The following is a 26782-nucleotide window of genomic DNA, read 5'->3' as shown; positions in this document are numbered from 1 at the left end:
GAGAGCTGGTGAAGATTTGTTTATCTGGAGAAGGACTGAAAAGGGAGGAATAAAGTAGGGGTGGGTGAAGGCCACATGAGTGGCAATGTGACCCTTCCCTAAGACCTTCCAAGTTTCCTCCCTAGAAATCATGGTATCCATGGAGAGGCTGTCTCCAGGAAACAAGAGAAGAGTACAAGTTTTGCATTCCAGTTGACTTAGGAAAAAGGGTTGTTTAGCCAATGTAAATCCTTTGACATAGGAAATCTTGGGGAGGCTTATGGCTTCCACAGGTCATGGAACCAGGGGTTCAAAGCAATTTGTGATGGTTAATTTTCTGTGTCACCTTGACTAGGCGAAGGGATACCCAAGTGGCTGATAAAATGTAATTTCTAGGTGTGTCTATGAGGACGTCTCCAGAAGAGATGAGCATTTGAATCAGGAGAATGAGTAAAGAAGATCTTCATCAACGCAGTGGGCATCACCCAATCCCTTGAGTACCTGAACAGAACAAAAAGGGAGAGGGAGGACGAATTTGCTTTCGGAGCTAAGGCATCCATCTTCTCTTGCCCTCCTGCTGTCCATCAGAGCTCTTGGAACTAAAGCTTTTGGACTCAAACCAGAGTTACACAATTGACCCCTCCCTGATTCTTAGGCCTTCAGTTGATTATACCATCAATTTATCTGGTTCTCCAGATTGTGCAGATGGTGGGCAGATTGTGGAACTTCTAGGCCTCCATATCCAAGTGAGCTAATCCCTACAATAAATCACTTATTTATCTCTGGATATCCTACTGGTTCTGTTTCTCTGAAGAACACTGACTAATACACAATTCAATCTAGATATTGGATGATATCTAGTTTTCACATATGAGGATAATGCCAACACATTTATATAGTTGTTCTGATTATTATGTGTTAATATCTTATTATTAATAAATACTGTGCCACATTCAAGAAATTTGCACGAATGATGGGGCTGATGAAGGAGGAGATGATGTGTGACTGAACACCATTGGTATTGGTGGTCTAATTGAAACTCACTGGTCTAAACTGTGGACCTTGTCTTCTATTTTAAACATATGAATGTGTTATGTTATTAATAATATAACAGTTGAATCCCTAAATTTATATCATTCTGTTACAAAGTTTTAAAAAGCGAATCAAAAGTTGACCATTTCTTACAATTAATCTATCTAGCAGACTATTTTTTTACTCTTAGCTTCAATCTGAGCACTACTTTGTTTCACGGCCACTTCTTGGATTTCTACTGCTACATTATTAATTTTTAAGTGTTCTGTGGTCTCATAAGCTGAAGAAATGTGTCATTTTCACAGACACGTATTTAAAGAAGTAGGACTCAGAAAACATAGAAGATACTTTCATATTCTGACGATTTTCATAAACGGCTATGAGACAGTATTTTGACTATTCAAATTATGAGTGGGCTAAGTGATGAATTACCCACTAGCCAACTGATTTCCACTGTTAATACCAATGTAAATTATGGCCCAGATCAATCCCACAACTTCTAATGAAATTCCTGGGATGGGAATAACTTCTGCAAGGCCTCTATAAACACAGATCAAGGGTGTCAAGGGTGAAGCAGCAACATGAGAAATCCACAGACTAAGAGGCTTCAGTCTGGGGTCACTGCAGATCAAGGACACTGAGCCTATTTTAGATGGCAGTACAAGCATTAAATCATTACTAACTGCAAAACAAAGATTACACCATCAAAACTCTAAAGATGGTAAACAGATTAAATAACGTGCATATAAGTGAAGAAATTCTCAGGGCTGGAGAAATTTAGGACCATGCAAACAGATGAAGGCTTTCTCAGCAAAGCTGTAGCATATTTATGGTCCTACTGTACTTGGGACTATAGTGCCATTGAAAAGCGGAAACCCAGCTGTCACCTAAGACAGGACGGGAATTCTGCAAATTTGGCAGCCATCCTTCAGCTGTGTCCTTAATACCCCTCTTGGAGTCTGCTATGCTGTGACATTACTTACAGAGCTCAAAGAGGTCATGGAGATAGCTCCGTGAAGAATCAAAATTGAAAACACTGCTGGTATAGAGTGGATTCTGAAAGCTATCTCAGGATTTAGCCAATCTGAACTATCACATCTTCCCCCAGATACCTGCCCTCAGGATTTCTCACCAGTTACTATTACTTATTCACCCAACTTCAAAACCTGAGTCTTCTCCAACTCCTCTTTTCTCCTCACTTCCACCTCCTGTTAGCTGCCAAGTCTAGCAGATTCAGCTTCTTCATCTTTAATCCAGTCCCTCCTTTTGGTCTCAAAGGCCAGTGCTCTGGTTCAGGTGCTTACTCCCTCAGACTATTTAACCTGTCCTCCCAGTTTCCAGTATTTTTCCCTCTAATTCATTTTATGGCCACCATAATATTCATCTTTCTAAAGCACAGTCTGAATCATGCCAGTCCCCCTTTCAAACCATCTTTAATTAGTCCTCATGGCTCTGAATCAAATAAATACTCCTCAGCTTGGCATTTAAGACCCCAGTAATCTCCAGTAGCTCCTCAACGTCTATACTATCACCCACACATTTCCTTACAAGCACCACATGGTCCAACTTCCTGTTTCTTCCTCAAACTTCTTTTTGCAACTGGATCTCAATATGCACACCACTCAATCTACTGAAATCTTATCCATCTTCCAGGGTCCATATCAATCATTGCTTCCTCAAAGAAACCTCTCTCCATCTCCCCAATTGTATGTGATCTCCTGCTTCCCTGAACCTAACACATTTTCCCTGGATCAATTATGACCTGCTATCTAGTCTACTTATTTATCTCATCTACTATAATTTTCTCCCAATCAATATTTATTAACACTCATCTATGTTCCAGGCACTGTATTAGGCATCAGGAGTACAGGAATGAATAAAACATCTATGACCCCTCAAATGACACAGAGGAGCCTCAAGCTGGTATTATTATGGAATCTTCAAAGTGTACCACATGATAAGTAACTAGCATAATTGTTCTAGCATGATGCCAGAACATAATTCATAAACATACTAAGTGTCATTCAATTAAGATGATTTGTTTAAAACCTCTAATTCAATTAATAAAAGAATCATTTTAAATGGGAAATTTGAAAAATCATACAGTGTAAACTTTAAGTCCATAATAAAGATCTGTTCATAATGGAAGCAAAAGTGGAAGAAATATCAAATCTTTCCACTGAAATATTGTAGGGCAAAAATGTCCATTTTCTAGAGCTATCCACACATTTATTTGTTTAATGAAATGAAAGAGTGGGAAGAAGGAAACTCAGACTTTGGTGTCAAAGGGACTTCAAATGAATGAATATGATGTATTGAGTGAATGAATTTAAAAAGACTATGGGTTTGTTTTTCTGACACTTTTTGGACCTATCATTTTAGAATCTTAGTAAAGTCCCCAGAAGTTCACGTGGAGATAACATAGATAGGGGATATGTATAGTGATCAGGTAAAAAGATGAAAGAATACAACTGTGAGATGAGCTATGTTAAATTATCATTAAGCAGGAAAACAAGACAATATTTCCCTCAGGCCTCTATCCTTGATTCAGCCCCCAGTGAAGAAACTCTGGCATTTAAAAGATGGGGAGGTCCTTACCAGACAGTCCCATTTTTAACAAGTATGCACATTTTTACATCTCAGTTTCAAATATCCCCACAATTCACAGTAGTTGTCCAAGGCCCCACCCACGCTCCACCTCCCACCCCGCCTCTGTTTCTTATTTACCTCATATGCATCTTTGATGTTCAAGGGCTCACCAAGAGCAGCCACATGTCCCACGATGCCTTTGTTCCACTCTAAGCAGATACAGTTATTTGAAGCTTCTTCCAGTGTTGAACCTTCTGCAACATCAAAGAGGCGGCTGATAAGAAACTTGTCGTTGGAGCTGTCCTCACAGACAAGGAACAGGGAATAGCGGTCAGCGGAGATGAGTCCATGGATGTGCAAGAAAATTTTGTGACATAAGGCTGTGACATCCAAGTGACTAGAAATATCTTTCACTAATTCCAAGAGTCTTGAGCACTGGTCCCCTTCATCATTATCAAACCTTGGGGGGGTTAGAGGCATCTGTTCCTTCTTTTCTGAGTCAGAGAGGAAGCTCACAGTTCCCTCAGAATCCTTGACGACAATGGGTCTAAGAGGCCGATCAAATTCGGAGGCGGAGATTTTCCTGGCTGGTGTTCCAGGGATGCTGCTCTCTGCATGGGGACTCTGCTGTGAGGGGCAAGAGCAAGCTTCCCTGTGGCCTCTGACGCCTTCCTTGCACACAGGGATGGTGTGAACTCTCTCAGCAAACCATGCATTGACCATTTCTCTGCAGAAAAGAACATGTAGACACAGTAAATGTTTGAGGAACACCCCTTCTTAAATACTGCTACCCCCGAAAGCTTCTAAAAAGCCGCTCATGGTAAACTGATGTGGTAATGATTGATTTGTCATAGAAAATAAAAACAAGATGGTTTATTTAAGACAGTTTTATTTTGAAAAACTCTAGAGGACAATTGCTTCAGTGAACATTTGAATAAAGCCTAACTCCTATAACGTGTATTTTCAGATATCTGATTTATAACACATTGTCAAGTCTGCTCCTCTCAAATCAGTTTGTGTTAAAGTAAAAGACACTAAATTTGACAAGAGTCTTAGGAAAATATAAATATGGAAATGTATCTGCTATTTAAAACATACAACTTTTTCTGAAGTTAAATATTTAAAAATTTTTAAAAATTTATATAAAATTGGCTAGCTAATATGCTTAATTGTAGATAGTTGTTTTAATCTATATCGCTACATATAGATTAGATTTAGAAAGGGAAATGGAAAATATAAACCATTTGATCTGGTATGTGGTAGAAAGATTATAGATTTCCATTAAAATCATCCTAATAAGATTTGTTCAATTAATGGTAAAGATGATCTCTTCTTCTAGAGTATCTACTCCTTGTATAAAGGAGAAAACAAAAAAGGTAGGTAATAACATATAGAAAATTCAGTCCAAGAAAACTTAAGTTATTTATGTTATTAATGTGCCATCCCATGAAAAAAACCCATTTGGGCTAAAGCCTTCACAGTGGGTGATTTTTTTAAACAAATATGCCAGATCATACACATCCAAATGATTGTTGTTCAGGTCAAATAATTCCTCTTGGGAAGCTGCATTCTCATGCCAACGGATGGTGCCATTACTTTAGACATTTTTGGAACTCTTCTTTTGAAACTAACTTCTAAAAATTTTCAAGAGCCACATAAGAATATTAGTTTTTTAAATTAATTTTTTTTGGAGTACAGTTGATTTACAATGTTGTGTGAGTTTCTGCTGTACAGCAAAGTGAATCAGTTATACATATATCCACTCTGTTTTTGATTCTTTTCCCATGTAAGCCATTACAGAGTATTGAGTAGAAAGAATATTTGTTTTATCTTAAAGTTAGATCTTGTTTTTCAGTAAGCCTTCCTCTCAAAACAAGCAAGTAAAACCACAAAAACCTAGAGTAAAAGCTAACTTAATGTATATCTTATGCATTAGACGACTTTTTCTGAAACTCAAATTCACTTTCAAGAGACAGAAACTTGCTACCACTGAGGATACTTAAAAGAACTGGCCTATAAAAGCAATGCAATCTCCACTTGACAATGACTTACTGATTATCTTCACCAAGGAGCCAGGATAAAAAAGTTTGACAGTGTATCATTTTGGAGAGTGCAGGGAAACAGGCACTCTCTAATCCTTCTGAATGCAATAGAAATTGATAACACCTCTTCAGAGGGCAAGTAGGCAATAGCTAGCAAGTTTTAAAATGCATTTATCCTTTGTTCCACAGATTTTACGCATGTGGGAAAGGAAGTACCAGGGTATTTATTTACTGTGGTACTTTTTGTTATAGCGAAGATAAGAAGCAACCTAATACCACAAACAGAAGCCTGGCAAAAACACATCATGGCGGACTTCCTAGGTGGCGCAGTGGTTAAGAATCCGCCTGACAATGCAGAGGTCACGGGTTCGATCCAAGCTCCAGGAAGATCCCACATGCCATGGAGCAACTAAGCCCGTGTGCCAAAAAAAAAAAAAAAAAAAAAACACATCATGGCACATTTATAAAGGGAACACTAGGCAGACATTTAAAAATGGTCATAGGTACTGATGTGAATAGTTATCACAATTTATTAAGTGAAAAAAGACGATCCAGAAGGGAGAAAGAGGAGTTAGCCTTTTTTCTGAGTCTCTACTAAGTCTTTCACTTATAGAATGTTCCCTTAATTATTTTATTTTGAACAGCAACTATTGTTTGGTAAATACTGTACTACCCTGAAATGACACCAGTCTAGAATGAAATGGGTCAAAAAAAAGATAACACAGATATGATCAGGATTACCCCATAATTCCAAGTGTTAGATACAGTTATAAATTTTAAAGTTCTCTTTAAAAAGCAATGTAGGGACTTCGCCCGTGGTCCAGCGGTTAAGACTGCATGCCCTCAAGTGCAGGGGGCACAGGTTTGATCCCTGATTGGGGAACTAAGATCCTGCATGTGATGCAGCATGGGCCAAAATAGTAATAATAATAATAATAATAATAATAATAATTAGTTTTTAAAAAAGCAATATAGGGCTTCCTGGTGGTGCAGTGGTTAAGAATCTGCCCGCCATTGCACAGCGAAAGAAACCATAAACAGGACTAGAAGACAACCCTCAGAATGGGAGAAAATATTTGCCAATGAAGCAACGGACAAAGGATTAATCTTCAAAATATACAAGCAGCTCAGGCAGCTTAATAACAAAAAAGCAAATAACCCAATCCACAAATGGGCAGAAGACCTAAATAGACATTTCTCCAAAGAAAACCTGCAGATGGCCAACAAACACATGAAAAGATGCTCAACATCACCACTCATTAGAGAAATGCAAGTCAAAGCCACAATGAGGTATCACCTCACACCAATCAGAATGGCCATCATCAAAACAACTAAAAACAATAAATGCTGGAGAGGGTGTGGAGAAAAGGGAACTCTCCTGCACTGCTGGTGGGAATGTAAGTTGGGGTACAGCCACGATGGAAAACAGTTTGGAGGTTCCTTAAAAAACTAAAAATGGAACTAACATATGACCCAGCAATTCCAATACTAGGCATATACCCAAAGCAAACCATAATCCCAAAAGAAACATGTACCATAATGTTCATTGCATCACTGCTTACAACAGCCAGGACGTGGAAGCAACCTAAATGCCCATCAACAGATGAATAAAGAAGTTGTGGCACATATATACAATGGAATATTACTCAGCCATAAAAAAGAGTGAAATTGAGTTATTTGTAATGAGGTGGATAGACCTAGAGTCGGTCATGCAGAGTGAAGTAAGCCAGAAAGAGAAAAACAAATACTGTATGCTAACTCATATATATGGAATCTAAAAAAAAAAAAAAAAAAAATGGTACTGATGAACCCAGTGACAGGGAAAGAATAAAGATGCAGATGTAGAGTATGGACTTGAGCACACAGGGTTGGGGGAGGGGGAAGGAATGGGGAAGCTGGGACGAAGTGAGAGAGTAGCTTTGAAATATATACACAACCAAATGTAAAATATATAGCTCATGAGAAGTTCCTGCATAACGTAAGGAGACAAACTCGATGATGGGTGATGACTTAGAGGGCCGGGATAGGGAGGGTTGGAGGGAGTCACGGGAGGGTGGGGATATGTGTATAAATACAGCTGATTCATTTTGATGTACCTTAAAAATTGGCACAGCACTGTAAAGCAATTATATTCCAAAAAAGAGCTTAAATTTTAAAAAATGACACAAAGATAACTAAAAAATTAAAAAAAAAAAAAAAAAAAAGAATCCGCATGCTAGTGCAGGGAACACAGATGGGTTCAATTCCTGGTCTGGGAAGATCCCACATGCCATGGAGCAACTAAGCCTGTGCACCACAACTACTGAAGCCCATGCACCTAGAGCCCATGCTCTGCAACAAGAGAAGCCACTGTACTGAAAAGCCCAAGCACCACAACGAAGAGTAGCCTCTGCTTTCCGCAACTAGAGAAAGCCCGCACGTAGCAATGAAGACCTAAGGCAGCCAATAAATAAATAAATAAATAAATAAATAAATAAATAAATAAATAAATTTATTTTTAGAAAAGCAATGTAGTAAGTATACTGTACAGATCCCTGGTGTATACCTACAGCACAGAATCTTTTAAAATATAATTGCCTAATGTTTTATAAATTCATGACAAGGCTTAGGACAAAATTTTCAGCAATGAGAACATACGCTGATAATAAAATAATGCTGTATCTCAAAAACTTCGACAGAAATGAGGGGGACATACTTTGGGAAATGCTTGCATTACCTCCAGAATCACAGCAGTAGTGCCAAAGACACTGATGTCAGACATGTATGTGAAAAATGCACAGGAAGCATTTGAATATAAGCTGTTTCATAAAATGTAAGACAGAAAAAAGCAATACATTTAACTTAACGTCTCATGTGATTTAAAAGTGTGTACATGTAACTTAAATTCTCAAATGTATACAAAAATAGGTATTTTTACTATTTCAGCTACAAACCTGAAACACAGCCTCAACTTATTTCTTATCCTCTCATTGAAAAATGGTGGTCGACTTTTAAATTTTTTAATCAAACCACCTACTTGACAACTCCATGTGAACATCTAAACAGACACCTTAAAATCGTGAAATCAGAATTCCTAATGGCCCATCCTTCATCTTGCTTCAACCTCACTCCTTGACAGTTTTCTTCATATTAATAAGTAGCACCATGATCTCCCTAGCTACTCAACCAAACATCTAGGAGTTACTCTGAATTTCTGTTTCTTTCAACTCACACGTCCAATCCAGCAGCCAAGTCTTGTCTACATGACTTTCAAAACCCTATATTCTAGTCTGTTCATTTCTATCTCCTGTACTACCTCCCTGATCCAAGCCCACCACCTCTCACCTGGGACTGTGGCCACAGCCCCTTAACTGGTCTCTCTGATATTATACTAGCCTCCCTTCAATCCATTCTCCACACAGCAGCCAGAGTCATCTTTGAACAAAGAAAACCTTAACATCTTAACTACCCTACTTGGCTTCTCACTGAATTGAGACTCAAACTCAAACTCTTTCTATCCCCTACCATAGCCCCTCTCGCCCATGCCGGCCCCTTGATACTCCTCATCACATCAAACTCTAACTGCCCCCAGTCTGGACCACTCTACTCACCTGCACCCGGCTGATCGCAGCTCCTCAGCCCCTGCGCAGACAGGTCTTCCCTGATCACTCCACCTCAAGTGGCCTCGACACACTATGTTCTCCCCCCACGCTATCTGAATTCTTACTATCGTCTATTTTTCTTCTTTACCAATCTGTTGGTTTATTGTCTGCCTCCTCCGAGGAGATGTAAATGTCATACTTGTCTGTCTTGTTCACGGCTGCATGTCTGTACTTAGAAAATGCCTTGCACATACTAAGTCCTTGATAACTATTTGTGTGAATGAATAAATAAATGAAGCCTCCTAAATTAACTGCATTAAAAGGGACAATAGTCCTTTGAAAATCTGAATGCTGGTATATTTGTTACAGAAAATCAACATTGTGTTTTAGCTATTAATGTTCATCTTCCTTTGGATGTGAGTCTCATAACTGACCATGGCTAATTTACCCTATAGGATATCCTATAGGGCCTAATATATGTCTTAAACTAAGCCAGTGTCCAAAAATTCTTTGTTAGGTGTTTTGTATTATATTTGTATTGTGTCACAAGTGTTTTACTTCTAGATATTTTCTTGGAGAGATGAACTCAGTATTAAATGACTCAGGAAAAATAGATCTGCTATATTCAGTGACTCAATCAACAATTTTTATTAACTACCAGTCATGGAGGGAAGGGTTTTCTCACGACCACATTATTGATCATCTGAGTCCCTGTAGATATGTCCCTGCGTAGGAAAACATATGTTATCATAACATCAAAACAATCACTTATAAACCAAGCATAAATGAAATTAAATCCTCTCTCCCACCTCTCTCCCTTTAGGCATCCCTTGAGGTTTTGCAGTGCATGACCTATGTGGCTGTATGAAGTGGGCCTTCCTTCCTAAGACTAATATCTATCATCTCCTGTTGATTGTTTTTTAATACTTTAATCTCTGCAAATACAAATCACCTGCAGACTGCAATTTTACACTCTTATGTAAGATATAGAATTTCTAGAAGGAAACCAAGGTGATATTGGAGAACTATTCTAATATTACATAAAGCCACTGATAATTAAGGGTTAAGTCCAATTAAAAAACAGCTAACAACTGGAAAAAAATCAACAAGGATCATGATATAACAAACATGTGAAAATAACTGCATTCTAGATTAAGAAAGGCTGCTGGAAAAACGTCAAATATTAATTTTAAAAAACTATATTTGAGGAAAAAAGACTCTCTTTAGGATCCTGCTGCGAATGCCAAATAAGAAGTAAAGATACTTGTGTTTACGATACAGCCTTGCCAGAAAATTGTTTATTTTAATAGCTTGGCGTTTTCATTATAATCTAAATCTTCTTAAATCTAAAATAAGGTAAATTTACTCTTATAACCCGTGGTTCCATTTTTCAAGATAAAGTTCCAATCAAAGCCTTTTCACTGATATTTTTCCGTTTTAATTGGATTCACTTTTGTGTCCTTTTTTTTCTAGAATAAATTATTCTCATGAAGGTCCTTGAGTGTGTCAGGCACTAGGGATACAGGAGTGAGCAAGCCCAGACCTCTCCTCCCCAAACTGAAGCTTATATTGTGTCCAGCAGCTAATTTACACACACACTGAATTTGCTGTCATATGAAGTTATATGTAACTGCATGTGAATGAAAAAAGTTGGAAAGATGAACATGTCAAATATGAGGGTAATATACCAGATGGGATTCAAGAAACCTGGCTGGTAGCTCTGATGGGGCAAATCACTTCTTTGGCCTGAGATAGGATCTCTGTTTTCCCTTCTTTCTCTTCCTTGAGTCTCTGAGATTTTGAAAAGTATTTACATTAGTGATATTGGAAGGGGAAAAAAAGCATCATTTTATTTAAACCTCGTGAAGCAGGCATGCACAATCCCAGTTTCTAAATTATGAAGCTAAATTAAATGGCTGAACCAAACACATTCTGCAAGCTGGTAACAAAACCTGGAATCAAATCTGGGTCTCCTAATCCAAGTCTTATGGCCTACAAGAACCTAAAAGTTCCCAGAACATCAATGTTTGTCACGAAGACACTTCATAATGTCTAGCTGCATCTGAAAGAGTCAAAGATCAAATTTAAACACACAAGGCATAGAGAAAATAAAATCACCTATAATACACATCCTCTAACTAAATTCTTTCCATCCAGATCATAAAAGGACAGCACACTTAACCACTGAGGTAAAAACACTGCCTCAAGGGATTCAGAGAACCAAGATTCTTAAGGATAGTGTCCTGAAAAAAAATCTGACTGAATCCCATGCCTATGTTTCTCTGAAAGCATAAAATGTTTTACAAACCGAAAATGATTCACTGAAAAGAATATATAATAAATGTGTTCAAGAGAAGAATAATTCTCAGGGCTGCTAGATTTAGCAAATAAAAATCCTGGATATCCAGTTAAAACTCAGATTCAGGTAAACAATGAATAATTTTTTACTATCAGCAGCATCTAAAATTCAAATTTTACTGGGTGTCCTATATTTTAGCTGGCCACACTAGTCACTCGATATTCTATTTTTCCCAAGTGAAACTGTTGGCAGGTAGACAACAAAGAAAAAAGCAGGTTCTATGCAGCATGCTAATGAGCTCCAGGCTATCAAATCACTAATACTAATTTTATCATTGAAAGAGCACAAAGGATCCTGTGTAAGATAACTGAACCTTTTGAAAGCTCTTGGATTAATAATTTGTGGCATAAAAGTCTTCCTTAAATCAAGCTTTTTCATTTTACTGTCCAAACCATACCATATATTTAATACAGAAAAAACAAACTGCAATCTACTTATAAAAGGGAGGCTGACTAAGTGCTAAAAACTCTTGGGACTTACAACCACACCCCGGGAAGCTGTGTTTTTCAGCCATAAATCCTAAATTCCAATCTGTTTCTTAGCTTTTGCTACCAATGGGATTTGTGACCAGTGGCAAACAATTTTCTTCTTCTGAGTTTCGATTTCATCCTCTGTATAATAGGGGAAATACTGCCTATTCTAACTTCTTCATGAAGCACAAGGTGCTGACTTTCTTCAGCAGAGTATGAAGCCAAGAATACCAAACTGGCCATCACGAGAGAACTCTAGTTCCAACTATAAGAATACACAGATGTGAGGCTGAACCAATCACAACTTCTCTGGAGTTCATTGTCTCCAGAGTACAAGTTCTTCATTGTACACACGGTCAGCCATATGAACAGGTCATGAAGCCTGCTTACATGATGAACGGGCCAGTAGGTGATGAGGATTAGGTTGGTCAATTCTTGTCATCTCCTTTTGCCCCTCAGCTTCCTCATTTTTAAACAGGCAAAAGACTTCTTCCTCCTTCACTCACCGCACAGGGTTGGTGTGCGCGTCAAGTTAGAAAACGCACGTGGAAGCATTTCAAAATCTCTTCCATATATTGAAGATGTTGCTATCTCCTAGACCCTTAGGATTCATTCCAGTGGAGACGTAGGGCTGGGGTAAGGAGCCATGGCTGTTCACTCCCTCCTAAAGTCCAGCCAAGAGAATCAGAGAAAGTGAGGGAGAAAAAGGTTGTATTCCTGGTGGTACAGGCCCACAGGCTGAGTGGGCCTCAGAGGGTTTGGAAACAGGCTGACTACCTGCACCCTGAGCATCCAGAGTACTTGTCCAAAGCAGATACTGCAGATTGTCACTCATTATAGAATCCCACTGAGTTCTCCCTCTAAAAAGAAGAGTTACATCATAACTCTACATAAGTTACATCCTAGCCACTTGAACGAAAAGAACAAAATGGATGCACGTTCCACAAAGGTATTCCACCCTCTCCTACAAGCACTGATAACTTAGTGACTCTGCTTTCAGGTATCAGCAAGTCCTTGCTAACTGCCCTGCAATCGAAAGCAGAACAGACCTCTTGAAGTCTTTGAGTTGATTTAACTTTTACAAGGCTGTTAATGAAAGACAACAGGCCCAGGTTAATGAAAGACAACAGGCCCTGGACCCTTGAAAAAAACCCACAGCCAAGGGAAATGCAATAAAAATTAACGCCAAGAATTTATAATCGATGACAAGATCCCGATGTTTAACACCCCATCTAAGTCATTCCTTCTCTCCTCACCGAAATCTGTTTTATTATTCTCCAGTCAGTTATTTCCTTCCACATTTTATTACACACAAAATTTCTCACCTCATAAATGAGTTGCATTATACACCTTTTTAAAATGGGTAAATTCGACGTAGTTTTGTTTTTAAACTTCTACAATATGTCTTAAAATAACTGGAGAAACCCTGGAGGGTGCCAAAATCAATGTTGGGAGTTACTTCACTCAGGTAACATGAATGTGAATACCATCTGTGCTTTCAAACGTACAGGTACCAGAGATGCTGCTCAGGGCTCACGAAGGGATCCTTTCCCTTCCTGAGCAAGTAAAGAACCCAAAAGATTGAAATTAATTAGAGAGCCGGAAATACAGCCACTGGAAGCTGATCAAAACGTGCCATGAGTTATCACAAATGTGACTTGGATTTTAAACCCCCAATCTCTTAAAACAATGAATCCAATCAGAAGTCTACTATCTTAGTATTCTACTTTACTGAAGACGCTTGCAGCTCGAGTCCCACCCGTGCAATGATGATTTAATACAAACATCAGTGTCATGAGGAATAACGTTTAACATATTTTGATTTCAGGAGGCTTCTGTAAAGCCCCAACGGCACTGCATCCTTCAAAACAATGTTCATTGTGGCTGGAGCACCCTACAAAACTAAATGAGTTCATGCACTCAAAAGGCCAGGCGGCCAGGTTCTAGCAGCTGCTGCAGGAAAAGGCTGAGCTTGACATTTCCAGTGTCGGGCATTTGGGATCTTTGGTAATACACAGAGAAATGGAAAGAATAAATTCATTCGTGAATGATAAGAAAAAAGCATCGAAGAAATTCTGGGGGGTAGAAGCCTAGGAGGTAAATTGTCATTTTTACAACGGTTGTAACAAAGAGTTATCTCATCAAAATTACACACATGGTAGAAACAAAGTGCTACATATTTCATTCCTACACATCCTGTGTGCTCATATTTTTAAAGAAGATGAAAAGTGTATCATTCTTAAAATGATAGATTCAATTAAGTTAATGATTAAATTTAATGGTACCAAGCTAAGAATATCTTTTTACGGGATATTTAAATAGGTTTAAGTTTTAGATATGAGCTATGCTTCATCTCATATTCTACAAAAATTTTATAAACTGATTAGTAATATCCACTGAAAAAATGGAATGTCACCAGATGATGGCACATACTCTGTTATGAATGACAACTTTCCCCCTTTTGCAATTTCTAATTTTCACTCAATATTATTACCTATCCCAGGGAGGAAAACTACAGTTTATAATTTGTGTTCTAGAAATTTCCCACTAATCTAAACAAGTCATAGCTTCTTCCAAATGCTTACTATCTAGAAGTATTAAATAGAATATGCAAAACTTACTGCATAGTGGGATGCAAATTCTCACATACCATTTCAAATACGGTTAGCAAAAGGGAGACACACACACACACACAAACACACATGCACTCGCAACTGTGTACAAAGGGGCTCCACGAAGCAATAGCTTTTACTGTGCTCACTCATCTTAAAAAGACAGAAATACCTTAAAGTACATATTCAGTATTCCAGATGCCTTGAAAGGGAAAAATAATTTAAATACTTTGTCTAGGTTTTATAGACTATTTCCTGGCATCTAGAAAAGTAAGGCAAAGAAAAATTTACAAAGCAGTGTAAAATTCTGATGTGAACATAATTCTCACGGGTTAAAAATATAATTAGATGAAATCTACTTGTAGAGCAACTAGTTTAGTGTGTTTCGTACTCTTGCCTAAAATAATGTATCAGAGGATAAAAATTCTTTGAAAATATACTGTACTTAGGGTATTTGTGTTCTAATACTAAAAATACAATGGTAACAGTCTAGTACCCAAGTTTTCAGCCGTTCTATTCTAAAATGTCATTGGCGAGGTCGCACTTTTCATACTCTAAAATTATATATGGAAACGAAACCCACTTGGGCAAAGTCTTTAGGCACCTCATTTAGTAACGTGCTTGCACATTAAGAGGCCCTAGGAGAAACTTTAGCCTCTTCCTGAGTTAAATTCCTCACGACATTAAATCTATGAGTCTTTGCTTTGCTTCCGTTAATATTGAATATTGAACTTCAGTAGAGATTGGTGGGTAAGGGCTCTTGGTGGGACAGACTGAGGCTTCAACCCCAGAGCTGCTTCTGAGATAAGACCTCAGGTGCATTATTCACTCTCTATAAAATGGAGATAATGGCATTAACCCTCATCGCGTTCTTCAGAAAATTAAGGGAAATGATGCCTATAAAGTAATAGCATAGAGTCTAGTACACAGTGTTTAATATGTGGTCATTACTGTTTTTAAGTTAACTGAATTTTTTGTTTCTGGCCACGCCATGCAGCCTGTGGGATCTTAGTTCCCTGACCAAGGATCGAACCCGGGCCATTGGCAGTGAAAGCACTGAGTCCTAAACACCGGACCACCAGGAAATTCCCAAGTTAATCGAACATTAACTGAAATATATTTTCAAAATTTATTTTGTAAAAATAAAAATAATGTATTCATGGGTTTCTACAGAATAATGAGATGTTACCCATTTGTTTCTTTTTAAGCTCCTAGTTTAAAAGCACTAATTTCTCTATAGAAACACTTGTGCAAAAAAAAACAATTGTTTCAATGTTGGTATTTTCTCAAATTAGAACTGAAAAAACATAGACTCCCTAGACCAATAACTACACTTACATATGACATAATTTCCTGAATAATGCACAAAGATTAAGAGCTGAACAGTGTTGTGTTTTGTTTCTTGAGAAAAATCAGTCTTTCTATTACTACTCAGAATTTAATTTTTAAAAATAAGTTATAGAATTTCGGTGATAAGTTTTTCAAAACATCACAGATATAATAAAACTGTTTGACAACAAATGTGATAAAATATACAACTAATTACTTATGATAAAAACCATAGCAATATTTCATAACAACCATACCTCTAAACTGGAGAATGGTTTTAAATATCAACACTTGATAAAAACAATGCTTTAACACTCTGCTACAGGAGATTTGGGGATTAAAATTGGTCCACTTTAGTTCCCACCCAAGGGGGCTTACTTGGGGGAATTTTATAGGTAGGCTGATATCTGGGCCTCAAGGATGTTACCCTTGAGTAACATTACAGAGATCTGCAGGGTGCCTCAAACAAAACAAAGGAAACAGTTACAGGCCCTGAATGATCCACAAACACAGTGCACAATCATGTTTTTAAGTCTACTATTAAAACATGACCCCTTTCTCTTTCTCTCCAGTGCCTTTCTCCATCACTGATGGGAATTAACCACTTAAAACCAGAATTACAAAGAGTACACTAATTTCCTGTCTAAAAAGGGATGGTTGATAACATAGGGAAATGTGATAAAATGATCTGTAGGAAAAACATAAAAATAACTCACATAAAATATAATGTTAGATATTTCTTCTGCTCTTGGATCCTAATTTTACACAGTTCTAGTTGTGTTGTTTGCATAACTGACCTAGATCCACCACTCATACTTGGAAAATACTTAAAGAAGGAAACTATTCAATCTGAGAAGTTGATATTCTGCTCTCCTGGTGAGAATCAAGAATGCTTAGAGCTGAAAGAGATTGTTAAACTCATTTATGAATTTCTTTGCTTTGATTTCTCACCCCCTCCTATCTCCCATTTTAAAGCCAAGATTTATTAACCTGGGCCAGTCACAAAGCTGGGAACACAGGCAGGAGGTCTGGACTCCCATTTCAATTCCCTTTCCAGTACCTTACACAATCCACAAAAGGTTCTGTTCCAACCATTAATAAAAACTCATCTAAAAAATGAGAAGGACACAAAGTCTATTAAGTCCCTGTTCTGTTGTTCTAATTCCCACTTATCAGAATAAGGGGGTGACTCTCAAAGTTTGCAATTATAATTAAGGCACTGAGGATTCTCAGTAAAATAAACAGTAACCTACTGAAAATCAGTCTAAAAAAGATAAGGAAATATGTATTAGTTCCTTTAAATTCCTTAAGAACACTAGAAGTCAATGCTATTATTCCCATTTTGCAGAGAAAGCAAATAAAGTACCTAAAGGTACTTTTAAGAAAGCGGTAGTTCTGGGGTTGAAGCTTAAATCTATCTTATCTGGGGCCCTTAACCACCATAAATAGAGGTAAATTTTAAAGGGTTCAGAACAGTGGCTCCTAACCAAGTAGTGGTGCCAGCCTTTGGGGGTCATGTGGAAATATGTGTCACAATAATCAGGGTGCTCCTGACATTTAGTTTCTGGGGCCCAGGGATGTTAAACATCCTGCAACACGCGGAACAGTTTCTCACAACAACAAAAAGTATCACTACCGAATGCCAAACAGCATCCCCTTTAAGAAGCAATGGTTGACTACAATGAAAAAGAATCTGAAAAAGATGAATCACTTCGCTGTAAACCTGAAACTAACACAACACTGTAAATCAACTATACTTCAATTAAAAAAAAAAAAAGGAAAGAAAAAAAAGCAATGGTTTGGATGAATAAAAGATTCACATACTATAACAGGGTATTAAATGAAACAGGGGCGATCTGGGACACCTCCAAGTGATTCCTCCAATAATCTCTACTCTGATGTTACAGTGAGTAGTTCCTTTGCTTCTGGCATGGTTTAGAAACAAATGCTGCCTAAAGTTATTTGATGTTCCCAAGTGTTCTCCAGCTATGAAAACATCTGAGACGCTTACTGGGACCAAATATAAATAAAATGCACAACTGCTTCATATTTTTACATTCAAATTTGACCAAGAGTTGGAAGAGACATGTTTTATAATTTTCCATGCATTCACAATCACATATATGAAAAATGTTCTTTCATGGAAAACCTGCTTACATCTGAAAGAAAACCTAATAAGCAAAATCTATACTGTAAATATGTAAACCGATTTGTTTTGCAGCTTAGATATGGGAAAGACTGGACTAGATTGGCATGTCTCAATCTAAGGTACGAGAAGCCGGGACAGTCCAAAGCAAGTATGTTTTGAAGATCTGTAGTTTTTCTATGGAAATGCTTCAGTTTTGCGTTTTCACACTAATGACAATTAAAACCTAAAAAAAAAAAAGTACAAGACATATACTTTAAATGATTGGGATGACCACCTTATAACCAAATACTATCCTGCAATTTTAGCAGTCAAGTTTATATTTCTGTTTACAATCACACTGCAGCCCAATGGTTCGGGGGTAAAGAGAAAAAAAAGTAGATTTAATATGCAAATATGCTTTCAAGCCAAATAAAACCCCAAAGCTGGTGTACTGTGCTATGGCACTAAAAGTTGCACGACTGTTAAGAGGGCCCCATTGGGAGAAACAATCATCAGGAGGCAACTGCAGCCAAGGCAAGCGGACCTCACCAGACCCCCGCAGGGGAATCAGGGCCACAGTCACCCTTACCAGGATGATTTAATGAAGCCTGTCAATTTACATTTGGCTAGAGTTTTATCATTTAATTTATAATTAACTTATACACTTTTTTTGGTATTAGCTGTATAAATGCTATAACTAGGATTAACTTATACCTACTCTTAAGAATTCCACATTTAACTAACAGTAAAATAAGAGAAAGTCAGTACTAGTATGGCAGATCTCTGGAACCTCTGGAGGTGCTGACATCACTTTCTTTGGGGAATTTCTCCTCCCCCACTGACGTATCACACTATGGGCGACCTGCCCCAACAAAGTAGTGAGACACCCCTATTCTTCCTGACACAGTGACAGGTCCAGAGCAGGCAAGTCATGCAAGCAAGGCCAAGTAATCTTGAGATGACTGATATGGATAAGAAGGTACTTCTCAAACATCAGAAGCTTAAGACCCACATAAACTTGCCAAGAAGAAACTTTTCCAGGGCACAAAGAAAGCCTGCCTGAGAATAAAGCCAAAGCTGCATAGGGCCAAAGGGATGGAGGGAAGCAGGGATGGAGGGAGGGAGGGAGGGAAGGAGAGAAGGAATGAAGGAAGGAAGATTGATTAGACAGATATACAGACAAAAAGAATGTTGACAAGATTATTTCATCAGGTGAATTTCACACCCAAACCAAACTCCAGGAATGTCAATTGTCAGTTAATTTTGTATGAGTTTAAGATGAGTTTCTGTCACTTGTGACCAAAAGCTTTTTAACGAAGATACTGGGGATCAATAAGAATGTCTTTCTTACAAGGTAAACATTACTTAAATTTGAGAAACACTGGACATGATTTCCTCTAACTCTACAGTTCAAAGATCCTGTGTGTTTTAATTATTTCATCAGCTTAAAAAATTAGGGTTTTTTCTCTTCTTATAACCTCAGTATACTTATTCAACAGAAAGTAGAAATGATGACTTTTTAAAAAATAATTATTACCAGGGATATGAGATCAGATAGGGATCTTTTCTTTCTCAAGTTTAGATATAATAAAATTATTCCGAGAAGACAATTTGCAAAAAGTTAATTTTACTTTACAATTCAGAAATAAGGGAAAGGTCTCAAAGAATACAGAAGCTAACAATGGCACCTAAGACTTTAAAAAGCATGTTCACTACAAACTACAAATGGGGTATGTGTATATATACATCTATGTATACATCCATATACAGAAGGCTTTTTATAAAGCTTTTTAGACTATTCATCAGGATGATTCTTATGAACGTAACACTTAGTTTACCTTACCTGCCTTAAATATTTAGTTGGCAATAAGTAGAAATTCCTACCAGTTAGAGAAAATGAATAAAGCACTCACACCATGAAAAAAAATATGATTCAAAATAAAGTGAGAATACCAAGTCAGTAAATAAGATTACAGAGCTAAATATCAAACGAATGACTCATGTGGAAAGAGTTTCTTCAATTTTTATTCGTAGGTTGTAATTCATAGGCACTTTTTTTTTTTTTTTTTTTTTTTTTTTTTTTTTTTACTGAGAATCTGATTTAACAGATATTTCCAAGGCCACATCAATCAGCTGTAACATTGATCAACTGAATCAACATCTGTCCAGCTAAAGTAATCTCATAGGAAGTCCTGCAAAGTCAGTAGCTAGTGTGCAGTCTAAATTCAAAAATTAGTCATTTTTCAACCGTCCACTATCAATCAACTCAGTGATTTATTTAATTGCCCTGAAGCCCTTACCAAAGCAAGAGTTTTTATCCTACAATTAGCCCTGAGAACAAAGAAAAAATCTAACTTAACGCAACAGTTAGGGGGTTAATAAATTGTTAGTTTGAAAAATATTTGAGGGACAAACTAATAAATACCAAGCAGTTTTTTTAAAGACTTTTCTCGCACGAAAGAACTCTTTCCCAAGCATTATTAAAAAGTATTAGGAAGTTCAAGCATGTTTAGGTTAATTCGTGTTTTCAAATCTAGAAGAAGGGAAGCATGCATCTTAGTAAGACATACTCTCTGTAATCAGATAAGGGTGAAGGTACAAACTTTACCCATACAACTTGAAAGCATTTTCATATATTTTAAAAGAAATCGTATCAGAAACCAGACTCAAGTCATTTCTTCAGGTGGAACTATTTAGAAAGGAAATTTGGTTGCACAACATAATCAAAATGCTAAAAACTGCTCATCTTTAGGTACTGAAAACAATATTAAGAAAATACTGGCAATCTCTATAGATCTCCAGATCAAAAACAAAAAAAAGCTACTGAATTGTACTACAAGCCTATTTAAGTGTTACACTAAGCAAATAGATTTGAATGACTAATTGCCACTGATTAGTTCTGCCACAGTTTTAGGAATCATGATCTTGTATTGGGGGCTTTCAAAATGGAACTGAATATGAAACCCTGAGAACACTGGTGATAGAAGAGCAATGAGAAACATTTCAGGGGCTCCTATGGATTCTTCCAGATTCAATCCTATGCAAATTCAATCCACATGAGTACTTTTAGGGCACTAAAAGGTGTCAGAGCTGGCTATAAGGACCCTGGTCATAAGCAACACACGGATAAAAGGACATTATTACACCAGAATTACCATAATGAAAATAGAAATAATATCAAAGCCAGACTGAGTCAATGCCCACAGGACTTTATTATCTTCAGTATTAGTGACTGCTTAACAAAATATGCTTAGCAACTCGTTTGAAAATTGTGAAAAGTTTATATTCCTATATGATCACAGAAACAATCATTTTTAAGATCGAATAGCAAGATTTATTTTACACCCATCATCTGACTTGAAGATAAATATCATGCAAATAAAAGGTTATAGCTTTTAGAGACACACACAGAGAGAGACAGACACAGGAAGGAAGGAAGGAAGAAAGAGAAAGAGAGAGAGAAGGAGAGATAGAGAGGAAGAGAGAGAGAAAGAGAGAAAGGAAGAAAGGAAGGAAGGAAGAAAGAGAAAGAAAAAGAAAGAAAGAAAAAAGAAAGAGAAAGAGAAAGGAAGGAAGAAAAAGAGAAAGAGAAAAAGAAAGAAAGAAAGAAAGAAAGAAAGAAAGAAAGAAAGAAAGAAAGAAAGAAAGAAAGAAAGGAAGGAAGGAAGGAAGAAAGAAAGAAAGAAAAAAGAAAAAGAAAGAAAGAGAAAAAGAAAATCCCAAACACAGGACCTGAAACATCAACTAATTCACCACAGCTTTGCAATGTCAAATAAAAAGTCTATCATAGAAAACTACATGGGAGTGTAAAACTTCTGTTTCTGGACTTTGATCCAAGTAGTCATAAAAAGTTGTCCTCACTTAATATCTCCTATTTCCAGTATATGCCAAATATTCTCAAGCTTTGGCCTAGTGCAAAACAAAGCAATAAAAGTCAATCATATTACCCCTACAATACTAAAGGATCAAAAACATCCCCCACAATCACAGAGCTGATTAGTAACTAATGAAAGATAAATTATTCTAATATGCTGTCAAGAATAACAACAGCTGTTAAAGTGGCATTAGCACCAAAAAGGCTCCATCTGTGAATGTACAAGCATTAAAGCCCTTAATGAACACAGCATCCCAAACCTGCAGGACTGCAAAGTTTTCTATAATAGCGAGGGTGGAAGTTTTCCATAGGTTTTAGTTACTAGTCTCAAGTTAATTTTTATGCCAATAGATTATATTATGAAATGTTCAACTGACACTCTCAAAATTCACTGAAACAGGTTTTGATTGCTAAAAAGCATCTATTTGTGTGCTACAAGCTATAGCTTTTAAGGAAAGATAATTATAGGAAATAATGTAAAATATAGCAGCGATAATTGCTTTCAAGGTCAACCAAAATTCACAGGTGTTTACATGAGAGTTAAGGAGGGCCAGAACCTTCCTTCTATTCAATGACTTACTACTGAGTGCAGACCATTCAGTTTGGGGAGAGAACAGAGAAGCATGCATGAATGTCAAACAACAATTAAATCAAATAAGGTAGAAATAATTCTACCAACCAGCCTGTTTACAGGCACAGCTGGCCATTCTAAGTGAATGCAAATTTATTTTAAATCTTAAAACACACCAAATGCCTCTACAGAACTATTCTCTTTCAAGGCTTTCCCAAATCACATACAGTGTTCATTTTATACATAGTCTAACAAAAGGGGAAAAAGCAAAGTAATGTGAGCTTTTCGTTAAAAACCAAAAACCAAAAACCACAACAAAAAACAGCTCTAAACAAAGTGTCTCCAATAAGCTTTTACCACAACCATGTGAATCACACTGTGTTCAGCAGGTTGGCATTTTTATAATTTGCTAATGTTCAACCTCTCATTCTGTGTCTCCAGGTCATGCCATCAAATAGAAGCCCAAACTGGAGTACTGTTCCATGAAAAATCTCTGGCTACAGACAAGACAGATTATATTCTTCACACTGACTACTTTCAGCGCTTTATGTATAACTCCTAAAATTGAGGGCCTACACTACTCTTGATTATCTTACACTTTCGTTTTTCAACTTGAACTCAACATAAACTCTTCTCCCAAGATTACATACACACACATATATATACCACAGAAAGCGTTTCAGCGTATTGTCCACATCAACTATGATATAAAAACCCTAACTGAAGAGAAAACCTTTAACAAAGTCTCAGATGATCTACATTTTACGCTAAGCAGTGTAATTTTGAGAACTGGGATTTTAATCCTATGCTATTTGGGAGAAAAAAGTAATGTGAAAAGAAATGTAACAACTCGTTCAATTTATTTTCCGGAAAAAAACCAACAAAAAAAAACCAAAAAAACGTTACTCTCAAGCTTTTGGCGGGCTCTCATAGTGAAGTGTTGTTATGTATGAGTTAAAAGCTACCACCAAACAATCCCAAGTTTATGTCTTTAAAGGGAGAGGGGAGAAAAAAAGAAAAAGGACATTTACGCTGAGTTTAAAATAAATAATTTTGTTCTTTCTTAATAATCTGCCTAAAGAACATCCCTCTACACATTTAAAATATCAGCCCCGTTCTCCTGCCCACTCCGCATTATACTATGCGCTATAATTCATTAAGGGCGGAAGGGTGCAAGTATGCAAGGGTGAAAGGAAAACTGGGACAGATGGCCTCGGAGGAGGAGACCTCTCAAAACTGCTGGCTCCCAGCAATCGATAATTCCAGACCTAGATGGTCTTAGTGCCTCACCCCAACCCCGCAGAAAAGTGCCCTTCGAAAGGGAACCACTTTCCATTCAGGATTTATCCCCTGGCTCGCTCCAAATTTAGTATTTTGATAGAAGGCGAAAGCGGGAAGAGGATTTTAAAAGGCAGGCTGAGTAATTAAACAGAGGAGATAAGATCTGTCCCGAAGCCATCGCCTCTGTTAAAACCCCCCAAAAGTGATCAAATCGACACCCACTGAACATTCCTTAGGAGCAACGGAGTTAAAAAGCGCCCCATCTAAGACCTCAGAGTATTACATCTGCAGGAAGGTAGAGGAAGACAGAAATGTCACAGAGCACATTTTCAACGAAGCATCGCCCCGCCGGTGTGACCTGGGTGCAAGCACCCTGCACCCGGCCCCCACCGCGCCCCCGGGGAAAGTGGGGAAAGAGGGGGAGGATGCTTAAGGAAGTACCTTGTTTTGTCTCCAAAAGGCAACATAGCAAACGTGGCGAGTTGGAGATGCAGATGAGGCGGCGTCGGCGGACCCTGGACTCGAGGAGGCGCCGTGGGGGTGGGGGCTGGGGGCCGACGACGTGCCCAGGGGAGGCCAGCGACTCCAAGCCGGCTCCCCTACCGCCCCCGCCGTCGCGCCGCCGCCCGCCGCCGCCCGCTCGCCCCGCGCTGCGCCGCCCCCTGGCGGGGAGCGCCCGGCCGAGTCGCGGCGGTGCACCGGCGGGTGGGAGCCCAGCGTCCAGCCCCGGCCGGCCCCTTCACCATCACCGCCCCGCTCGCGTCTCCCTCCCGGAGAGGCGGCCAGCGCCAGCTGCCCGAGGGCCGCTGCCGGGAGCCGGCGACGCCGAGATCCCGGCCCCTCCTTCAAAGGGGTGCGTCTGGAGTCAGCCCCGCGCCGCGCGCAGCGGCCGGCCGGGCTTCGCACCAACTCCCCCGGCTTCGGGGCACCCGGCCGCCGGGCACTCTGCGTTTCGCCCTCCTAGCCCCTCGGCTTCAGCCGCGATTCCTCTCCAAGTCTCCCGCGAGCGTTTCCCACGCGCGCCCCGACTGCCCGCTGAGCAGCCGCCTCCCGAAGGATAGTCTCTCTCTCCTCCCCGCCCTCCGCAGCAGCCGCCCTGGCGCTTGGCTCCGGACCAGGAAGAGCTGGCCTTTGGGGTTGTCCCGGGCCGCGGGACCTGTCACCCCCCCCCAGGGTCCGCTCCCCGCCGCGCCTCCGCGCCGTCCTTTGTGTGCGCGCCGCGAACCCCTCCACAGAGCCCGTTCGGCGGCGCCGCCTTGCGCGCAAAAGCGGCCGAGAGGAGGAGCGCGGGACAACCAGGGGACTGGAAGGGGGCAAAAAACCGACAGCACTCACTCTGGGAAGGTTCCGGCATGCTGCTGCCCTTGGGGCTTCTTCGTGGTCTCGTGCCCTACCCGGGCTTCCCCGCCCCGCCAGGGCCGGGGCGAAGGGAGACGGGGGAGGAGCATTGGAAATGGTGCTTCCGGAGCGGCAGGGAAGGGGCTCAAACACTGTTTTTGGTTTCGCTAAGGAGATTTAGGGGAACCAGGAGGCTAGAGAAGGGCTAGAGGAAGGCTCGTGAGCGCAGGCATAGGAAAATAGTCTTGCTCCCAGGGAACACCAGGGCTGCCAGCGTGTTGGGGGGAGGGAGGGAGGGAGAGGGGGGTCCGGCACGTTCAATTTTGGATTTGAACTTTGTGCAAGTTGGATCGAATCCGACGCTTGGGGTTTTCGGCTGTACTCGCCTTAAAGTCGAGGTCTCTACACCGTAACAGGATCACGGCCCTACTTCAAAGGCAAAGGGCCTGAGAGTGGAGACTGTTTAATGGTTAACGAAGGGGAAAATTCAATAAGGGACAGAGATCAGCCCCAGGTTACGCTCCATGCCCCGGCCGGGTCTTCCACGGGTCCTCTTCTTACCTGGTGCCTTTCCTAACAAAGTAAGAGAAGGTAAAGTCCCAGTGATCGTCCAGCCACGCTTCGACCGATTCCTGGTCCCACTGCTGCTGCGGCCGCGCGGAGCCGGGGCCGGCCCACTCCATGATCAGCGCGGCGCGTCTCTGCGGCTCCCCGGTGCAGGTTTTCCACCCCAGCTGGGGTCCCTCCCTCGGAGGAGCTGGACTCGGCCTCGAGACCCTCCCCCTTCGCCCCGCTCCAGTCCGGCCGGCTTTCGGCGGCGCTGCTCAGGCACCGGGCCAGCCTCCTGCCGCGCCCCGCCTCTCCCGGTCCTCACCGCTCCCAGGTGTGGCGGGCGGGGCGGGGTGCCGCAGCCCCGCGCTCTCCCTGGGGTCTGGCTGAGACTGGCTCTCGCAGGCTCTCGAGTCCCCAGATTCCGAGGCGCGCGCGGCGGCGACTGGCGAGCTCTGCGGAAGCCTAGTGGCCAGGACGAGAAGGCAGCCACGCGGCCGCTGGGGTGCGCTGTGTGCCGGCCGGCTCCGGACGAGCGCGCAAAGGTGACTGTGGGGGTGTGTGTTCTCTGAGCGTCCCACTCCAGGACAGGGAAGGGCGCGCTGTGGAGACCCATCCCAAGCCCAGAGAGCGGCAGCCGGGGGAAGTTTCTCCCGAAAGTGAGAGGTGCTGGTAGCCCGGGCCAGGGAGAACAATGACTGTCCCGCCTCGCTTTCTCCCAGCCCAGCGCGTGGGTTCGGGAGGAGCGGGGACCACCTCCTTCGGAGCTCAGCCAGCGCAGTGGCTCAGAGCGCCCCAGCCAAGCACCACGCCTCGGTGAGGAGAGTTGGGGCGTGTGTCACCGAAATAGATTTGCGGGTCCTGGTGGGTAACTTCCAACAAAGCCATTCCCGCGATTTAATGTTAATAATAACAATCATGATTATAAATTATGTGCCTTCGCATCAAAGGCTTAATTTGCATTAAGCCCCCTTTCTTGACTGGAAAAAGAAAAAAGTAAATTGAGATACAATAATCACGATGTTTCTGTATGAAGTCAGAAAACAAG

The 26782-nt window shown here is 40.1% G+C and overlaps 1 protein-coding gene across 1 annotated transcript; it reads right to left on the bottom strand.

Moving 5' to 3' along the window:
• Positions 1-417: 417 nt before the first annotated feature.
• Positions 418-26186, bottom strand: LOC130834491 (cGMP-specific 3',5'-cyclic phosphodiesterase-like). The gene is made up of 3 exons (XM_057704635.1): positions 25747-26186; positions 3739-4327; positions 418-480 (listed from the first exon to the last, which is right to left on the bottom strand). Exons 1-3 carry the CDS (start codon positions 25866-25868, stop codon positions 418-420), a joined length of 774 nt encoding a protein of 257 aa, XP_057560618.1. The 5' UTR covers positions 25869-26186.
• Positions 26187-26782: the final 596 nt, after the last annotated feature.

Source organism: Hippopotamus amphibius, chromosome 13 (assembly GCF_030028045.1).
Source record: "Hippopotamus amphibius kiboko isolate mHipAmp2 chromosome 13, mHipAmp2.hap2, whole genome shotgun sequence".
NCBI lineage: Eukaryota > Metazoa > Chordata > Mammalia > Artiodactyla > Hippopotamidae > Hippopotamus > Hippopotamus amphibius.
Note: the sequence above shows the minus strand (reverse complement) of the source record. Positions and strands in the feature narration are given on the sequence as shown.